This window comes from Carassius auratus, chromosome 25 (genome assembly GCF_003368295.1).
Source record: "Carassius auratus strain Wakin chromosome 25, ASM336829v1, whole genome shotgun sequence".
Taxonomy (NCBI): domain Eukaryota; kingdom Metazoa; phylum Chordata; class Actinopteri; order Cypriniformes; family Cyprinidae; genus Carassius; species Carassius auratus.
The window spans coordinates 12401941-12418554 of record NC_039267.1 but is presented as its reverse complement, the minus strand read 5'-3'; the positions used below and the strand labels follow the sequence as shown (position 1 = coordinate 12418554).

Genomic DNA, 16614 nt, shown 5'->3' with positions numbered 1-16614 from the left:
CAGTTCACGCTGTATTTTCACATGTTGTTCAGCTGCATATCTACTGTGTTTACATAACCATCCTCTCTTCCGCGTTACTCACGCAGAGAGTTCTCGCGATATTTCGGCGCAGCGCTGTGTGGTAGTTGTAGTTTCATGTGGAGGATGGTCACCGTTTGAATGAATATAAATAATAAGCTTGTTTACATTATAAAATAAGCAGAGTTTGATAAAAATAACGCTGTTCAAATCATCTTATCTTAGGCTACATACGATATTCACGGCGTAAAATATCAATTGCTTCCCCTTCCAATGACGTATTGCTTGTTACTATGTAGAACTGGTGGTGCTAATGTATTACATTACGTTATTTTCTACTCGAGTTGCTTTATTCACATTATTTTCAATGATTGTTCTAATATGACTCATACTACAAGGTTAATTAATATCATGCAATTTTGGCTTAGTTTTTGCTTGATTATGTATATATCCATATATAACTAAGCATTTATGTACTGCATCACTCTGTATGTATCTATGTATTTATAAATACGATGTCTTTGCAATGTTCAAAATACATGAATGGTTTTTATGTTGTGTTTTACACTGTGAAAACAAACGGAATGTGTATTCAAGAGGTTTTATTTCATTCACGAATGTTTTATGTGCTTTTGGAAACGCAAACATGGTCAGGAAAATTGATAACTGAGTCATACATGTGCCTATCGAGCTAAAATGCAGTAAATAAGCTTGTCTGTCTGATTTTTTCCCCAAAGTATGACTCATTTGTGTGACAGCGCTGGTGAATGAATGTGACTGGCGCTCATGTCGACCAATAGTCTCCCAGTGACTGTTCAGAAGAGGCGGGACAACAGGAGCCCTCGTGGCCAATGAGCAACAAACTTCATTCATAAAATAGTGTGGGGGTGATCGTTGGAAGCGTGGGTTTGGAAGTTTCGTAACCCTGACTGAAACAGAAAAACCAGTTCTGAATCACAACCAATGACATTATTTGAATGGAGGTTACCGTAATGTTTGTCCAATCGCTTCTCACTCAGAAGAGTTTTCGGTCCGCCCCATTGAAACGGGCAACCGAATGAATGAGAATGGGCTCTTTGTGATTGACGTGCACAACAGCCAATCAACGGTAAGTTGCGGTTGACGGACGCGAGTTTCGGCCAATCAACAATGGACGTGGGCTCGCATGGGCGGCGACGGAGTATGTGGGAGGTGTGCACTTAAATCTGGATAGACTAGTATGTTAGAGGAGTTGTAGGGGTGTGATGCCACAACCTGCTTATAAAGGGGCGCACACACTGAAGCTCTAACGCAGTGCATAACGACTAATTCTGCAGGTCATTCACCACACACAGCCAGCCGTAGACATGGAGTCGTTTAACGCGGTGGGGACGCTACAGCCTGCCGAGAGAGCGCTCTTTTGGGTCGGTGCACTCGCAACGGCCTCGCTGGCGCTGTGGCTTCTGTACAAGATCATCACTGGCTTTAGGATATGGGTGCTGGGAAACGGGGATCTACTGTCTCCCAAATTGGGGAAATGGGCAGGTAAGTTGAAAGACATGCGTTGGGAATGAGAGCCTGTGCTGGCAGGACATGGGTGGGATGAATGCAGTGCGCATTTGGCGCAGCCTTAAACTAAATAAAGATGAACTTCATGGATTTGGAGGGAGGAGGGGCTCATAATTTCAACTTTTTGCGCAGCAGATGTAACGCTAATTGAAAACATTTCTGTCAGCGTTTACTAAGAGCGAATGTTTATCACTCACGCACATTTGTAGTCGTTAGGATCAAGCAGACTAATTGAGGCGTTAGTATTTTACGCGTATGGTCAGCGGATGAGACGTGTGTCTCAGGTTGACTGATTGCGCCATACGTTCATATATTATGCGCAGATAGCATGTCACTCTGAGTCATTCAGGTATTTCAGCCTGACATTTTTAAATACTATATATTCGGTCAAATATATGAAAATAGACTAATTGGATTAAAGTTTATAGTTCCAAACCATTGTCAAAATCTCGCATTTTATTTCAAATGCATATTTTTTTTTATAATTGTTGTTGTTTTTTTAAACAACCCTTTATTTATTTATTTTTTCGGCTGTTTATCATTTGTCGCATTTCAAGTTTTTCCTGAATCATATGTGCTTGGCCTGACCCAGTTATCCAGTTTCCCGGATGCGCTTACAACAAACGCGCTTTTTCTCGTCGCTTTGGCAGGTTTCGTGGGGGGAATGTCGCTTAGTCTTTGAGTAGGTGTCTTTTTTGGCCGGTGTCGTCCGCTTCATCCCCTCACTGGGGCACTGAGGTTGGTTTTGGCAACATGACGCAGTTTAAAACGCCAATCTTAATTATAATGCGGGTCCATACCACGTGCGACATGTGAGGGGAGATTTGTGTGTGAGCAAATGTTCAAAAGCCGTGAGGTACAGCACGAAAATTTGCTCCTCACGCAGTCGCACTTTCAACACTGTTACTTCAAAACTCATGACACACTGTTAAAGGTTTTGAAATGGCTCATCATGCCGAGGATGTTGCCTAGGCAGCAGGTGCACTGTTCAAGGCCCCTAGCGGTCAGCTTGGGTAGTGCACATGCGATGTGATTTGAGGGGCGCAGTGCTTTCTGTAGCGCGTGCGATGATTATATTTATTTAAAATCTATTTATTTTAAATTGTGTTTATTTATAAAAGATGATTTGGAAGCATCGCGGCTTAAATTTTTTGAACTGACAACCCTTAAGGTTTTTGGGTTATTCTCACCCGTTCATATATCACTAAAGTAAAAGTGGCCATTTTTTCCCCCCTCAAAGCCAGTATTAACTGTTTGATATGCTTCATACAGCCAGTTACAACTTGCATCATCTTGGAAGAATGTTGTTTGACTTGTTACCTGCTAAATGTATGTCAAAGGTGGCTGTTATTGCCACATTTAGTGCCATTTATCGATAAATGCAATATTTAAGAACCAATTAAATGTAAAAGTGGAAAATACTGTTTAATATATTAATGACCAAATCAATTATAGGTCTTTTTAGACCTCTGTTGCATAGACGAAGCCTAATTATTGAAATAATTGGATATTTTTCCACTGTAATTATTTTTCAAGACAGTTAAATATATTTTTTGTCAACCTACTCCCATTACATTTAATATAAATTGATATTTTGCTTGACAACTTATTTTGCTTTACAATTACACACACACAAAATAAACAATCAAGTAAAATATTAATAGAAAAAAAAATGCATCGATATATGGGTATGTCCTCCCAATCCTCTTGAATTAACCCTAAATGATCAAATACATGTATAATCACAATTAAAATTCGGGGATATTTTGCAGTGAAATATGAAAGGCACATTTTCCCAGCAGGTTTTGCAAGAATCATCCCTTTGCTCGCTAGATGCCACCACTCCCTTTCACGTTTTGAACCGTTTCCTTCGTTCATTCTGTCAGTGTGAGGTCAGATATGGAGGTGATGAATGCCACTCCCAGAAACTAAAAAGGGTACCAGTCAGACTCGTTCAGATTAACGTGTGCTATCGCTCACAGGTTGGGGTGAATAAGTGGTGATGGGAGGAGGAAACTAGTTCCCCTTCCAGCCAATCCAGAAGCACAGGTCTTGTCAGGTTGAGCAAGACTCTGTTTCCAGATCTCGAAACTCTTTCCACGTCGATGTGAATGTAACTGCTGGTTCCTTGACACGTTTGCAGTCCCCCTCCTCTTCCCCTTCATCTTACAGACTTGTTCGTTTGCATGTTGGCCCAATGAGGTCACATCATAAGATCATGTTGTTTTGAATGTATAATGTGCTGAGTTTGCAGTAACCTGAAGGTGAGTCATAAAGAGGAATGTATGAAGAAAAAAGGCCCTATGGTGTGTTCCTGTAGCAACAGGCATCCCTCGCCTGAGTCGCTTACTGGAGACCCCTGGTGTCTGTCTTGGGGACTGCACCGCTGTGGTAAAGGTTATAAGCCAGTGGTTTAGATATTGTGCATGATGTTCCTGCAGCAGTGGAAGCACAGCCTTTTTTTAGACCATTGTTAATAGTCCTATGTGGCTTCTCTCTCTCTCTCTCTCTGCATTATTAAATTATACATATTACTGAGGAAACCCAGAGCAGCATTCTTTTATAAGGAATCACAGATGTGTTAACGAACAATAGAACTATTAAACCTTAAATGAGTTCTATGACATCACTTTTTTTGACAATAAGCATCTGAGGTTCATTATCAGATCTCATTCTGATGATTATTGCATGTCTGAGTAGCACATTTAACCTCAAAATTAAAAAGGACATTGTTTTATTTATTTTGCATGATGATTTTGCAACAAAGCACATAGTATCACAGCAGTGATAAAAAAAAAAAATACATTTATTATTATTACTCTAAATAATTAGATTTCGTTCATTGGGGATTCCCATCCTCATGCCAATAGTCAATTTTTTGTGCTCTTTAATTTATTTAAATCTAGTATTAAGGCAATAGAATACTTTATTTTTAATAAAATGAACACGTACCGCATGTTGTATACACAGAAACGATAACGACAGCGTTTTCAAAAACTTGTACATTGAAACACGTTTTCAAAAAGCCGTTTTCAGTCCCCAAAGCACAGTTGTCGTATAAATGAACAGGCAAAATGCATAAAAAGGTTCCAGTTTTGAGCTGAAAACGTGGTGTAACCTGCTCCTCAGACGTGTTCACAACTGGTTTAGTAACATTCGCCTTTTTGAGAACACTTAACTTTGATTGTTGAGGAAGAGACTTCATCAACACCAGCAACATAAATTCCATTACGAAGCACAGTCCATCAGTGTGTTTCTGTATGGGTTCAGAGAGACTTCCTATTGTTGGTCCCCAACTAGCAAGTTGAGTTTATGTTGGTAGTTTATGTGTCTGGTGCAGTGTACTGTTGGCCTTTCTCTGTGATGCTGACCGAACAGCGCGAGGAAGCCAGAATTAGAGCTCCATCATCACCCACCCACCCTTCCCCATCTCTCTTGTCCTCCAGTGGCTCACTTCATCCTTCCTTAGAACACTAAATGTGTTTGAGAATCACAGTTATGTAACAGAGCTGCAGTCATTCATGGGGATGGGGGCGATTGTGTCACACAAACTTGCTTTGACATTCAAATCGAGGAGTTTTTCCGTTTTAAAACCCGCTCCTAAAAAGGCCTTTCTCTGTCCGGGTGAAACTTAGCAGCATGTTGACTTGTTACAATACAGCTAACACTCGACTTTCTTGTTCTTGCTGATTGTGAGCGCACAAGTTTGTGAATAGCACCGTTAGCCCATTCATGCTAGCTAAAAGGGGACAATGTGAATGAAATATATTCCCCGGTGCGTGTGAGCGAGTGAACGAAGACTGCGCAACTTGTGAATGTGTGAACCCTTGTGTGCGGTGAATGATGACAGAGTGTGACTGGCTCTTGTGTTCAAGAGGTGGGGGGGGCTTCAAAGGGAACGCTGCCGTTCATGTGACTAACACGCTTGTTGCCACGTGCCAGAACTGAGGATTCTGGGTAAAACTGCTACCCCCTCCACCTCTCTCTGTCTAAGCCTATCTCCATCCTCCATCTCTTGCTCATCCCCTCTGTCTCCATCACTAGGAGCCCCTCTCCCCCCTCCCAAATCTGTTTGTTCGCTCTCTGCGAGCCCCCACCATCCCTGTTCTGTTCTGTCACGACTCTGCTCCATTTATTTATTTATTTCCTGGAAAAGGAAATCTTCCATCTGGCGTTTAAACGTTACACTTACAATTCACATCCCATTCTGACCTGCTATCGTGAGGCATGGCGTGTAGCATACGTTTAATTGGATCTCGTTGGCCACAGTTTTAATTCGGTTTTAACGAGAGAAGGCACTATTTGTGCATATTTTAACCATTTCGATACCATTTTTCTTGTTTGCTGTGTGCTAACATTCAAACACAATGTGAGATTTGGAGAAAATGAGAAAAGTCTACATTTTAATCAACATTTGAATTCAGGTTCTACCAAAAAATTCACTATTTGCACTCATTTTAATGGTTTAGATCCTGTTTTAGCTTTCTTTTTGCAATTCGCTATTAAGCACAATATAGCTGCACGCCTTGAATGAAACTGAATGTTCTCTAGTGTCCTGAATAAGCCACTCATTTACAGTACTTTTACCTCAGTTGTCTGTGACCGGTGTTACTTTTGCACAAATTTAACAGCAAGGCATTTTCTCTAGCATCTACCTCCAAAAATATACCAGCTCTATGTTTGGATGTTTAGAATTATTTCTGCCCTTTTCTGTTCCAATTAATTTTTTGCAAGGAGGAGACTGTTGCGAGGAGAACCATTGATTTTTTTTTACACCTCTTTTTTTGGCAGGCATGTGACTCTTTGCTGCTATTTCTGATATTGCACCCTCTTACCCCCACATCGGTTTTTTTTCTTCTTCTTCAATCCACCTTTATCCGAGTATAGATGCTATTTTGGGTGCTGAACTGCTCTGGTGTGTGATTTTTCCTGCAGGCCACGTGACTGGCTTGTGCTATTTAAAGCACTATTCTGCTTTGGGGGGGGAGTGGGCGGAGGTGTTAGCATTCTGCAGTGCCACCGAGCCAAAAACGGGAATGGTTCATTCATGGAGGGAGAGAGAGAGGGATGTGACAGATTGCATACAGTAGCAGTCTGAATGTGGACTGCCGAATCCCTCTTTTTAATTACACTACACTGGTCTGTGTTTTTTTTTTTGGAGCCCGAAAGCACTGTTTTTGTTCACGATTGTCCTCTGCAAGCATAAAATCCCTGTCCCATAAGAACCGGTCAGCTTTCTCTTTTTTTTCCCGAAGGCTCTACAGTGAGCTGGGTTGCTGGGGGGGATGCAGAGAGAGAGAGATTGAGGGTGAGCGGGCAGCATCTTGTTGGTATTCAAGTGCTGCGGCTGTTCCAGACGAGGTAGCTATTTTTACTCACTCGGCTGCTTTTTTTAGCGCTGGAATATTGAGTCGGAGGAGGGCCTGTGCGGCTCCGTATTTCTGAACGCACTGTTCGTGAACATACTGGAGCACGACTGCTCGTGCCATCTCGCTGTTCTGGGCCTATTTTTATACATTTGTTTTTGTGCTTTTAATAATGTTCATGCCAACAAAATACTCACAGAAGTCTCAAGCAGCAGTGGCTTTTATACTGTTGCCGCTTACATGCATCTTCATGGTTTGCCACGGATTTAGGTGTTTCTGTGGGATAGTCTTGGGTTTTGACAGGCGGTGGTTTATTTATAATCATAGATCATGTATTAACATCGTCTCCCATTATGCTCCCCAGGTATCTAGGTAATCTAGATGTTGATTAGTCTTGGATTATGTGTCTTATTTGGTTGGTTTATGACTATAGCGATGGATTGATGGCCCACTGTGTGGCTGAACATGTTCTTGTCCTTCCATGGAATTCTGGGAATGGTTCCCAAGCCCTTCTCAGTCCATGTTTGAAGACTCTCACAATAGACTTTAAGCTTGGAATTCCTCAAGTTTAGGGCAAATGTGAAACCGGTGCCATATCTTTTGTGAAATGTGACCCCATGCATGACATCTTATCTCATTTTTGGTGACTTTTCTAGAGGAATGTTTTTAAGAATGCTTCCAAGAGCATTTTAGTGTTTGTTCTCACTTTTCGAAAATCTCTGCGAATATTCAGTGGATAGTTCAATAATGTCATTTACTCACTCTTATGTTGTTCAAAACCTGAATTACTTTCTTCTGCAAATCACAAAATATGCTAGTCCTATTTTGAAGAATGTTTTGGTGATCATTGATTCAGTTGTATGGACACAGACGTTCCTTGAATTATATTTATTCCACAGAAGAAAGTAAGTCATATAAGGGCGAGTAGATGACTTTTCAAAAATAATAGTTTTTTTTGATGTGACCCATCTCTTTATGTAGATTGGATGCGCTTCATTCTTAGGATGAGTTTAAAAAGATGATCTTGTGAATCACTTTGTCTTTTGTTCCTTCTGTCTTTCGATCCAGTGCTCTTACTCCCGTTGTCGTGCTCTCTCACTTTCTACCCACATCTGACTTTGCGCAGTCTCCCATCCCCCCCCCCCCCCTTCTCCCTCTGGTTTCTATTTTTAGCAGCCCCCAGGATCCCTCCTCACCCCTCCTGTGCTGTCGTGCTCTACAGACGTCATAACCCCCCCCCACACACACACACACACTCTCCCCCACAGCCCTGTTCTTGCGAATGACCACTGCCCATACCACACTTTGATCAGCCATCACACATTGTGTCTTAATGCTCGCTTTTTGTATATCTATGTACGTTTTATAAAACAAGAGCATCATGGGATATTAGTAATATTTAATACTCTGTGTCTGGTCAGACTACAAGCTGTTTTTAGGTCAGAGTGAAGTGCTATAGAAGTAAAAACAAAAGTCATATTTCTAGGTGGATTTATGGTCACTAAAACATTATTTTGGTTCTCAGAGGATGGTTGTAAATGTGAAGGCTGTCATTTCTGTGTCACTAGAGTCCCTAAATGAATGTCAAATATGACTGTTTTCGAACATGTCTCCCATCTGAAAGCCACACCCCCGACTCGCATCACTGGTTGAGCCAGTGTTGCTGGTCAGAATTTTTAAATGACAAAATGTTCTTTAAAATGCCTTGGAGTCACAGTATTTATACTTCGAGGAAATCAACCTGGAAATGGCTTTCATTGTCTTTTTTTTTTTTTTTTCTTAATGTGTTTAAGCTGAGATATACAAGCCAGTGTTGCCATGTTGGGCTTGTTGTGATTCTCAACAAATGCTTTGAAAATGCCACATGAAGTAAGTTTTTACACTTTGAGGACATTAACGTAGTAATGGTTTTAGTCTATTGTTGCCTTCACATGTTAAGCTAAGAGTATTTTAAGATAAAAAATTATGCATTGTAGTTTTAAGAGAATCGTTGTGTTGAGTGAAATGAGGCTGAAGTAAATGATTAATAACCTCTATCATCTGCCTTTGTTTGAACTGATAGCTCTACCTTAGGCCCATTACTTGAGCCGGTGTTACCATGTTGAGCTGGGGTGCATTTCCCAAAAGCATCATTAGCTACCTATGATGGTAATTTCCACTGAACTCTATTGATAACAACAGAACTTGTGACCATAGTTTGTTTTGGGAAACGCACCCCTGGTTGGGATTCTCAATGGTCAGTACTCATGTTTTCATGGAAATCAACCTACGAATTGCTACTTAAAACCGTTTTTAAATAATAAGCTGAAATATAGTACTTTAACATTATTTTTAAATCAAACCCTTTAATGCTATCTTCACTTAGATGACAGTTTGGCAGGTGTAGGATAGTTTTGATTTGAACTCGGCCTATCGGAGTAAACTTTGCCCAAATTTACCATTTGACAAGTTTTTGCTAAAATGAGTAATTACGTTGCCGCAAACACTGATTCTGCCTCTTTCTTTCTCCTTTTTCCAGTTGTGACGGGAGCCACGGATGGGATTGGGAAATCCTATGCGGAGGAGGTAAGGGTTTCTCTTCTTATTTATCTCTTCGCTCCACGGAAAGCACAGTGACTCATCACAAGACAGAGGTTTCACTCTGAGGCCATGAGAAGGAGGGTGACTAGAAGACTGCTGGTGGAAAAAGACCTGTTACCTCACATAACTCGTACAGTTAAAAGCTGTTCTTTCATGTCACTGCTCACTCCTGAAATTAACATTCAGCTTTGTATTTAACTTTTGCATAAATGTTAAAAGTAAAGAGAGTAATCCACATTTGTGAAAAAAGAATTACTGTCTTCAAACGGGTTTCCCTCAAACACTCCCCTCATTTGTCATTGGTCTAAAAAAAAAAAATAGCCCCGCCCCTAAACTCATGTCATTGGTTGAGCCACTGTTGCTGTGCTGGGCTGGTCGGAATTCAGAAAATGTTTTGAAAACAAGTGTTTACATTTTTGTTCAGTGAAATCAAGTAACTTCTAGCTTGCTTCTAGTTGTTGTACATATTAACCTTAGGAAAGGACATTAATTAGATTTTGTTATCTTAAAAATGATATTTTGTCAGTGCTAATTGTCTGTCAGATATTATATGGTAATATCCAACTCTCTAAAAAGTTATGTTGATACAGTTGAAATCAGGTTAATCCATATTTAGTTGTAGAATTGTGGAAAATCTGAATCAAATGTTCAATACTCCAAACTCAAGTATGCTTTTTACCATGAAAATGGACAAAGAAGCTGACATGGGCCACTTTTATGAGATGTTTCAATGGCAGCTGTTAAATGCTTTGCAATGTTTCTGTCACAAATGAGCTGATTTAAACTATCTCCTCTGTCTCTCAGCTTGCTCGGCGAGGATTCTCCATGATGCTCATCAGCCGTTCCCAGGAGAAACTCGACGACGTGGCAAAGTCTCTCGGTCAGTATTTGGCCGTCTGTGTGTGTGTGCAAACCGCAGTGCTCATCTCTGTGAATGACAGGCAGTCCTCCTGATGTTAATGAAATTGGGTTTATTTTTAGCCCTGGCCTAAGAGGCAGGGTGGGGGCCTGGTTCACTGACTGGGTGGAGAGCTGATGCAGCCTGGCAGAAGTGCACAGTCAAAGGTCCACGCCAAGCTCCAGGGGTCATGCACGAAACTTCTCAGAATGGGGCCGAACCACTGTTTGCCCTCTGTGTTCCAGTAAATGTGAATTCTTTAGATGCTAGATAAATGCTCAGATGATGTACATGTTAGCATGAAGGTTATTCAGTCTGTCACTGGTCCTCTGAGTGCTGTATGGCCAAACATCTACCGTTTAGACCAGTCAGACGTGTAAAGGATCACAACCGATATTGTTACCCGTACAATCAGCTGAAATTAAGTTTCTGTCAATCATTAATTTGAGGCATTTGTTAAGGCTTTCATTGTAAAAGCAATTTCTGCTTTATCTCTTCATATGCGATGAACCAAGCTAGCCTTTGTAATATATCAACATATAATAGTAATTAGTAAAGTTAATTTTGCGTGTTGTATTAATTGTGCAAAGTACTATTATAGTATGTACTAATATTTTTAATAAGCTATTTGGGTTTTTTTTCAGTTCGTTTGTATGGTTAATTATTTCTCTTTTTTTCTCTTTTTTTTCATCTACTGAAAATGTAATATTTTAGTTGTCAGTAGTTTTTGATTTTATATGAAATTATAATATACTAAATAATAATTTATTAGTAGTAGTAGTATTACCATTTCCTCCCCTTTAAAATTTTAAGGTGCTTATGCCTTTTTTATTTTTTTTTCTTAATTTTCAATTTTTAACCCTCCTTTCTTTCTGGTATGAATGGAGTATGACAGGCCATGAGGTTGTGAATGGGAGATATTTCTGTACACATCTGGCCTCAGTGTGTGCACTGAATATAATGAAGTAACAATGCCTTGCCAGAGTTTCTTATCTGCTCATGATCAGCTCTTGAGAGCACCCAATTTACTCAAACACCCTGTCAGGAATCATTTAAGCTCATAAACCAAATGGTTGTTTTTAGAAGTATAAAATGTTTCTATAATCAACTTTTAAGCGGTCTTAAATGTAGCCGCTTAACTGCTGAGGTTGGAAGGGGAAAAATCCCAGTCTGCCGTCACCACAGTCGTGCTGGCATCACAGAACGGTGAAAGCGTGGGGAGGTTATGGTCACGAACCAGAATGTAATTTGCCAAATTTGGTTCTCAAACCTCACATTTGCATTGATCGAACACTCCAAATGGAGGATGAAGTCACCCAGAGCAGTATCCCACAAGCCCTCTGGACAAAAACAAAAGACTTTGGAGCTGATTTATGTGCATTCTTGTTCTTAAAATAAACCTTCAATTAATAAAGTGCTTCTTGCTGCGAGACCTTAGAGGAATTTTCCTCTTATAACTCACTGGAACAGTGTTTAGACAAATGAGCCTTTGGACAATAAATTCTAATTGCTGCAGGCACCTCAAACAAGCAGAGGAGGGGAGGGGAGATGTAGGAAGTTCCTCTGACAGCCTTTCTTTGGTATGCAGCGCCCCCTGCTGACAAGAAATCTGTGTTTTGGTGCAATGGGCAAAGTCCCAGAGAAGTTATTTTTAGAACAGTAGCAATAGCAGGGATGCCTGCTCTTGGACAGAGTTAGTTTTCCAATGCCAATATAAGGTACTATTATAACTTATTATTATAAAAATGTAAATGTCTCTGTTTACAGAAAGCGAATATAATGTGGAAACAAAAACCATCGCAGTGGACTACAGTAAGAATGACATATATCCTAAAATCGAAAAGGGTCTTGCTGGACTGGAGATTGGAGTCCTTGGTAAGTGTGTGGTTTTTTTTTTTTTTTTTTTTTTACGTCATTACATCTTGTAAGTAAGCCAAACCTCAAAGTTGTCGGAAAGCTGACACGCACGCAACTTTCTTTCACGATTCTCTGTCAGTGTTGCTTTGAAACCTCTTTTATTTGGCCTCATCTTCTCAGAAAGGTTTTTTTTTAGTTCACCTGAAATCGTGATAGTTTTATTTACCATGTCGTTTAGCGCTCGCGTCTCATTCCTTATGCTTTACCGCCACCTAGTGGTGATTCTTAAAACATGTTTATTTCAGAAACTAAATCATATTCAACCACATCTAATTTTCAATTTTTGTCTCTTGTTTCATAGTGAACAATGTAGGAATCTCCTATTCATACCCTGAATTCTTCCTCCACATCCCTGATTTGGAAAACGTGAGTCATTTCTTTGTCTGAGAAGGAAGGTTTAATCATTAGTAGCCATTGTCGTTTAGAAATATTCACCTGTTAATTTCCTTTCATAGTTCATCACCACCATGATCAATGTCAACATCACCTCAGTGTGCCAAGTAAGTAGACACAAACAACATACTGTGCTGATGAAGCGTTTCAGAATCTGTCATTTTGAACATTCTAAATTGTAAAAGTTCTGCAACGTGACCGCTTTGATGTGCTCCTTCTACTGTTGTACCTGTTCTCTCTCCCTGTGTTTTGCTGATCTCCACCAACGCTCCCCGTGTTCACCACCCACGCCTTCTCTCTCTCTCTCTCTCTCTCTCTCTCCCTCTCTCTCCCTCTCTCGCTCCTTCACTCCCTTTCTCTCTAATGCAGGAGTGAGATATTAGTGTTTCAGATTTTTTTGTTGTTGTCTCAAGTCATTTTAGAGCATGTGAGAACTCGTTTTTTTATCTTTCCAGATGACTCGTCTGGTGCTGCCTAGAATGGAGGCAAGGTGAGTCCTGGTGTTTGATATAAAAACCTCTTTCCAGCATCTTACTGGAATTCCTAACACAGCCGCCGTCACTAACAAGGAATTCAGTGCAGCTTTTAAAAACAGGGTTTTTCCTCCCCTCCTGTTTTCCGCACTCTTTGTGTGAAATTGAAAAGCAGCAATGCACTGATCCCATTGGCTGCTGCTGAGTCACGTGCAACTCTGGGGCCAATAATGGAGCTGGGTAAATTGTCCAAATGGGTCCAACCCTCTGCACTCCCCAGCACTCTGCTGCAGCTGCAGGGGTATTGCATGAGAAAGCTGGTGCCATGGCAACACACATGGCGACCATCATTAGACGTGTGTTTTGAAGTACATTGGGTGACGGTGGCTTTCAGGTTTCCACAGCTGGATATATACCTTATTTGATGCCAATGTCAAATGTGATTAGTTGAAATAAAGTTAGCTTTTTTCCATTGCAGAGCTAAGGGTGTCATCCTCAATATCTCCTCTGCCAGTGGCATGTTCCCCCTCCCACTCCTGACCATCTACTCCTCCACCAAGGCGAGTGTCTTCACAATATACTTCACAGAGATACCAGTGGTCATAATTATGGAAAAAACTTTAAGTTGTTAGTACTGAACAATCTAAAGCGAAGTTATTAGATTTATTTATTATTTGTATCAGTCGTTAGTGGATATGTGTGCTCATTTTCATTTGCTGTCTTTTAACGCTCGCTTAAACAGAATTTGATGTACTGTAATGTTATGATGCCTTAATTTACATGTTGCATTTTAGAAAATATTGGTTTTATTTTTGGTCTTATATTTTTTTTAGGTTGATTTTTATTTATTTATTTATTTTTACTTGTCATCCATCTATAGGTTTTTGTGGACTTCTTCTCACGTGGACTTCAAGCAGAGTACAAGTGCAAAGGGATCATCATCCAGGTGAGAGAACCAGCATTAAATTAAATGATTGTGATTTTTTTTTTTTTTTTTTTTAAATGCATAATAGTTCAAAAGTTTCAGGTCAGACTTTATTTAAAATGTTAAAAGATTTAAATAAAGTAATTTTGACCTTTCTATTTATCAGTGAACCCCTAGATAAAATATGACTTTTCCATCAAAAATATAAAGCAGCACAACTGTTTTCAACATTAATAATAATAATAATAATAATAATAATAATAAATGTTTGTTGAGCACCAAATCAGTTTAATTCTGTAATTATTATTTTTTTATATTACAATAAAAATTTCATTTTTCTATTTCCATGTACCATTACTATACACAAAATATTCGTATTTTTACTGAATTTAATTAAATGCATTCTTAGTGGGCATTTTTTTTTTTTTTTTTTTTTTTTTTCTCTCGATCTATCAGATATGAATAGTAAAGATTTTGCCAGATCCAGCCAGTCTTAAGTACTCTTTTAGTCAGAAGTCAGAAAGAGCTTTATTACCAAGTTTACACACACACACACACACACACACACGGAATTTGACTTGGCAACAGGAGCTTCCAGTGCAGAAGAAAGTACATTCATAGTGCAGACATACATGGGAATTATACAGTAGAGACAGAATATAGCACTTATACAAAAGTAGAAATATAGAGAAAAAACATAACTGTTTAAATGAATGTTATTTACAAGTGTGTAGTTTACAAGTGTACAATTTGTGAATATTTTAGTGAATAACATCAAATCTTTCTGTCACCAGAGTGTGCTGCCTTTCTTTGTGGCTACCAAGATGACGAAGATCAGGAAGCCCACCCTGGACAAGCCCACCCCTGAACGCTACGTAGCTGCTGAACTGACCACAGTGGGACTGCAAGACCAGACCAACGGCTATTTCCCTCACGCCGTCATGGTGCAACAGCCTAAATGTCTCATCCAGCGCTGTTTTATGCAATCACTGACCGTTGTCACCCTAACCTTCTTATCTTTGTGTCCCACAGGGCTGGGTGATCCATGTTCTGGCCCCCATCAAGCTGGTCCTCTACCTGGGCCTCCGCCTGAACAAGTCCCAGCGCGGCGGATACCTCAGGAGAAGAAAGCTGCGATAGGTTGAGGACATTGTGTGACGGAAACCAAACTGGATGAGATGTTTTACAGAACACACGTACTGAGATTTGAGATTCACTTGGAGTCGTTTTGAATCTCACATCTTTGAAGTGCTTCCTCTTATGTAATGTATTTGTTGTGTGTTAAATGTTGTGCATTTTTTTTTTGTTCTCTTGGGATCAATATCTGGACATGCTCACGTTCCACAATGACTCATTATTATTGACTTGTTGCTGATTGCCAGAAATGGAGACCAATCTTCTTTATAGGGTGAGAGAAGTGTGTTGGGAGGGTTTCGTGTCCACTGCTGTTGTAAGCAGAGGGTTATTTATATGGTGATGGTGTTTTATTTATTAAACACTAATTATGCATTTTCTTTTTATCTGGGACTATCTGTTCACACTCCTGTTAACTTCCAATCACTAGTTTGCATTCGTGCCTTAGACCTTCTGATTAGTGATAAATGGGTGCTGGCCTTTCTTGTTATTAATTTAACATGCAAATCTATAGTGGCTATTTTTGAATCTTGTACTGTATCAATATAAAACCAAAGGTCTGATTTAAGTGTATTTTTGTACATTAGTGTACCTGTCAGAATTGGGTTATTTAAAACCTGTGCCTTTTTATAGGAATATAAAACTTGGTCACGTTAATGAAAGGAGATCTTCCACATGTTTACATGATTTTCTCCACTGAAGACTTAAAGGTGTGGTGGAGTGTCACCGATGTGTCTTGGGTTTCATCCAAAGCTGGATTTGAGGAATACCTCCATATCTTAGATCTCTGTATGATTATTTATGGACCAGTGCCAGTCAAGTGAAAATGTCCAGGTGGTTAATCCTCATTAGTCGCTCCTGGTTTAAAACTTGAATGTTCCTTCCAGACGTGTTGAAGAGTGGAACACCACGTGCTGCTTTACTGATGCCTGACAATCTGAAACATGTTTTGTTAATAAAAAAATGATTTCTGTAGTGATTTTGTATTGGTCTTTTTTGTTGTTGTTGTTTTTTTTAAAATAAATTTTATGATGCTGCCGATGGTTTTGTGTCTTTTTGTTGGTTTTAGGTTCTAAATGTTACAAAGATTTATAAAACGACTGGCCTTAATTCAACACTAATCTCTTCATGTTAAATCATGATGGTTTAACACACGTTTTAAAGCGTTCTGATACTTTTTGTACTCAAGGAAGGCAGAAATGTATAGATGCATGCTGTTCTTATTCTTGAAACATTACATGATTTCACATATCCTTTCACGGAATGGAACACAAATACCTACAGAATTAAGTTTACAAGGAAATTAATTTATCCTAAAATGAATTTACGAATGTTGTCAACATTTTCATGAGTAACTAATTT

General features: G+C 39.6%; 1 protein-coding gene across 1 annotated transcript; it reads left to right on the top strand.

Annotated features, from left to right (window-relative positions):
* The first annotated feature begins 1240 nt into the window (after nucleotides 1-1240).
* Nucleotides 1241-16290, top strand: LOC113043362 (very-long-chain 3-oxoacyl-CoA reductase-A-like). The gene is made up of 11 exons (XM_026202695.1): nucleotides 1241-1542; nucleotides 9451-9497; nucleotides 10317-10392; nucleotides 12178-12285; nucleotides 12629-12693; nucleotides 12783-12827; nucleotides 13176-13210; nucleotides 13672-13753; nucleotides 14074-14139; nucleotides 14913-15062; nucleotides 15151-16290. Exons 1-11 carry the CDS (start codon nucleotides 1365-1367, stop codon nucleotides 15256-15258), a joined length of 960 nt encoding a protein of 319 aa, XP_026058480.1. The 5' UTR covers nucleotides 1241-1364; the 3' UTR covers nucleotides 15259-16290.
* Nucleotides 16291-16614: the final 324 nt, after the last annotated feature.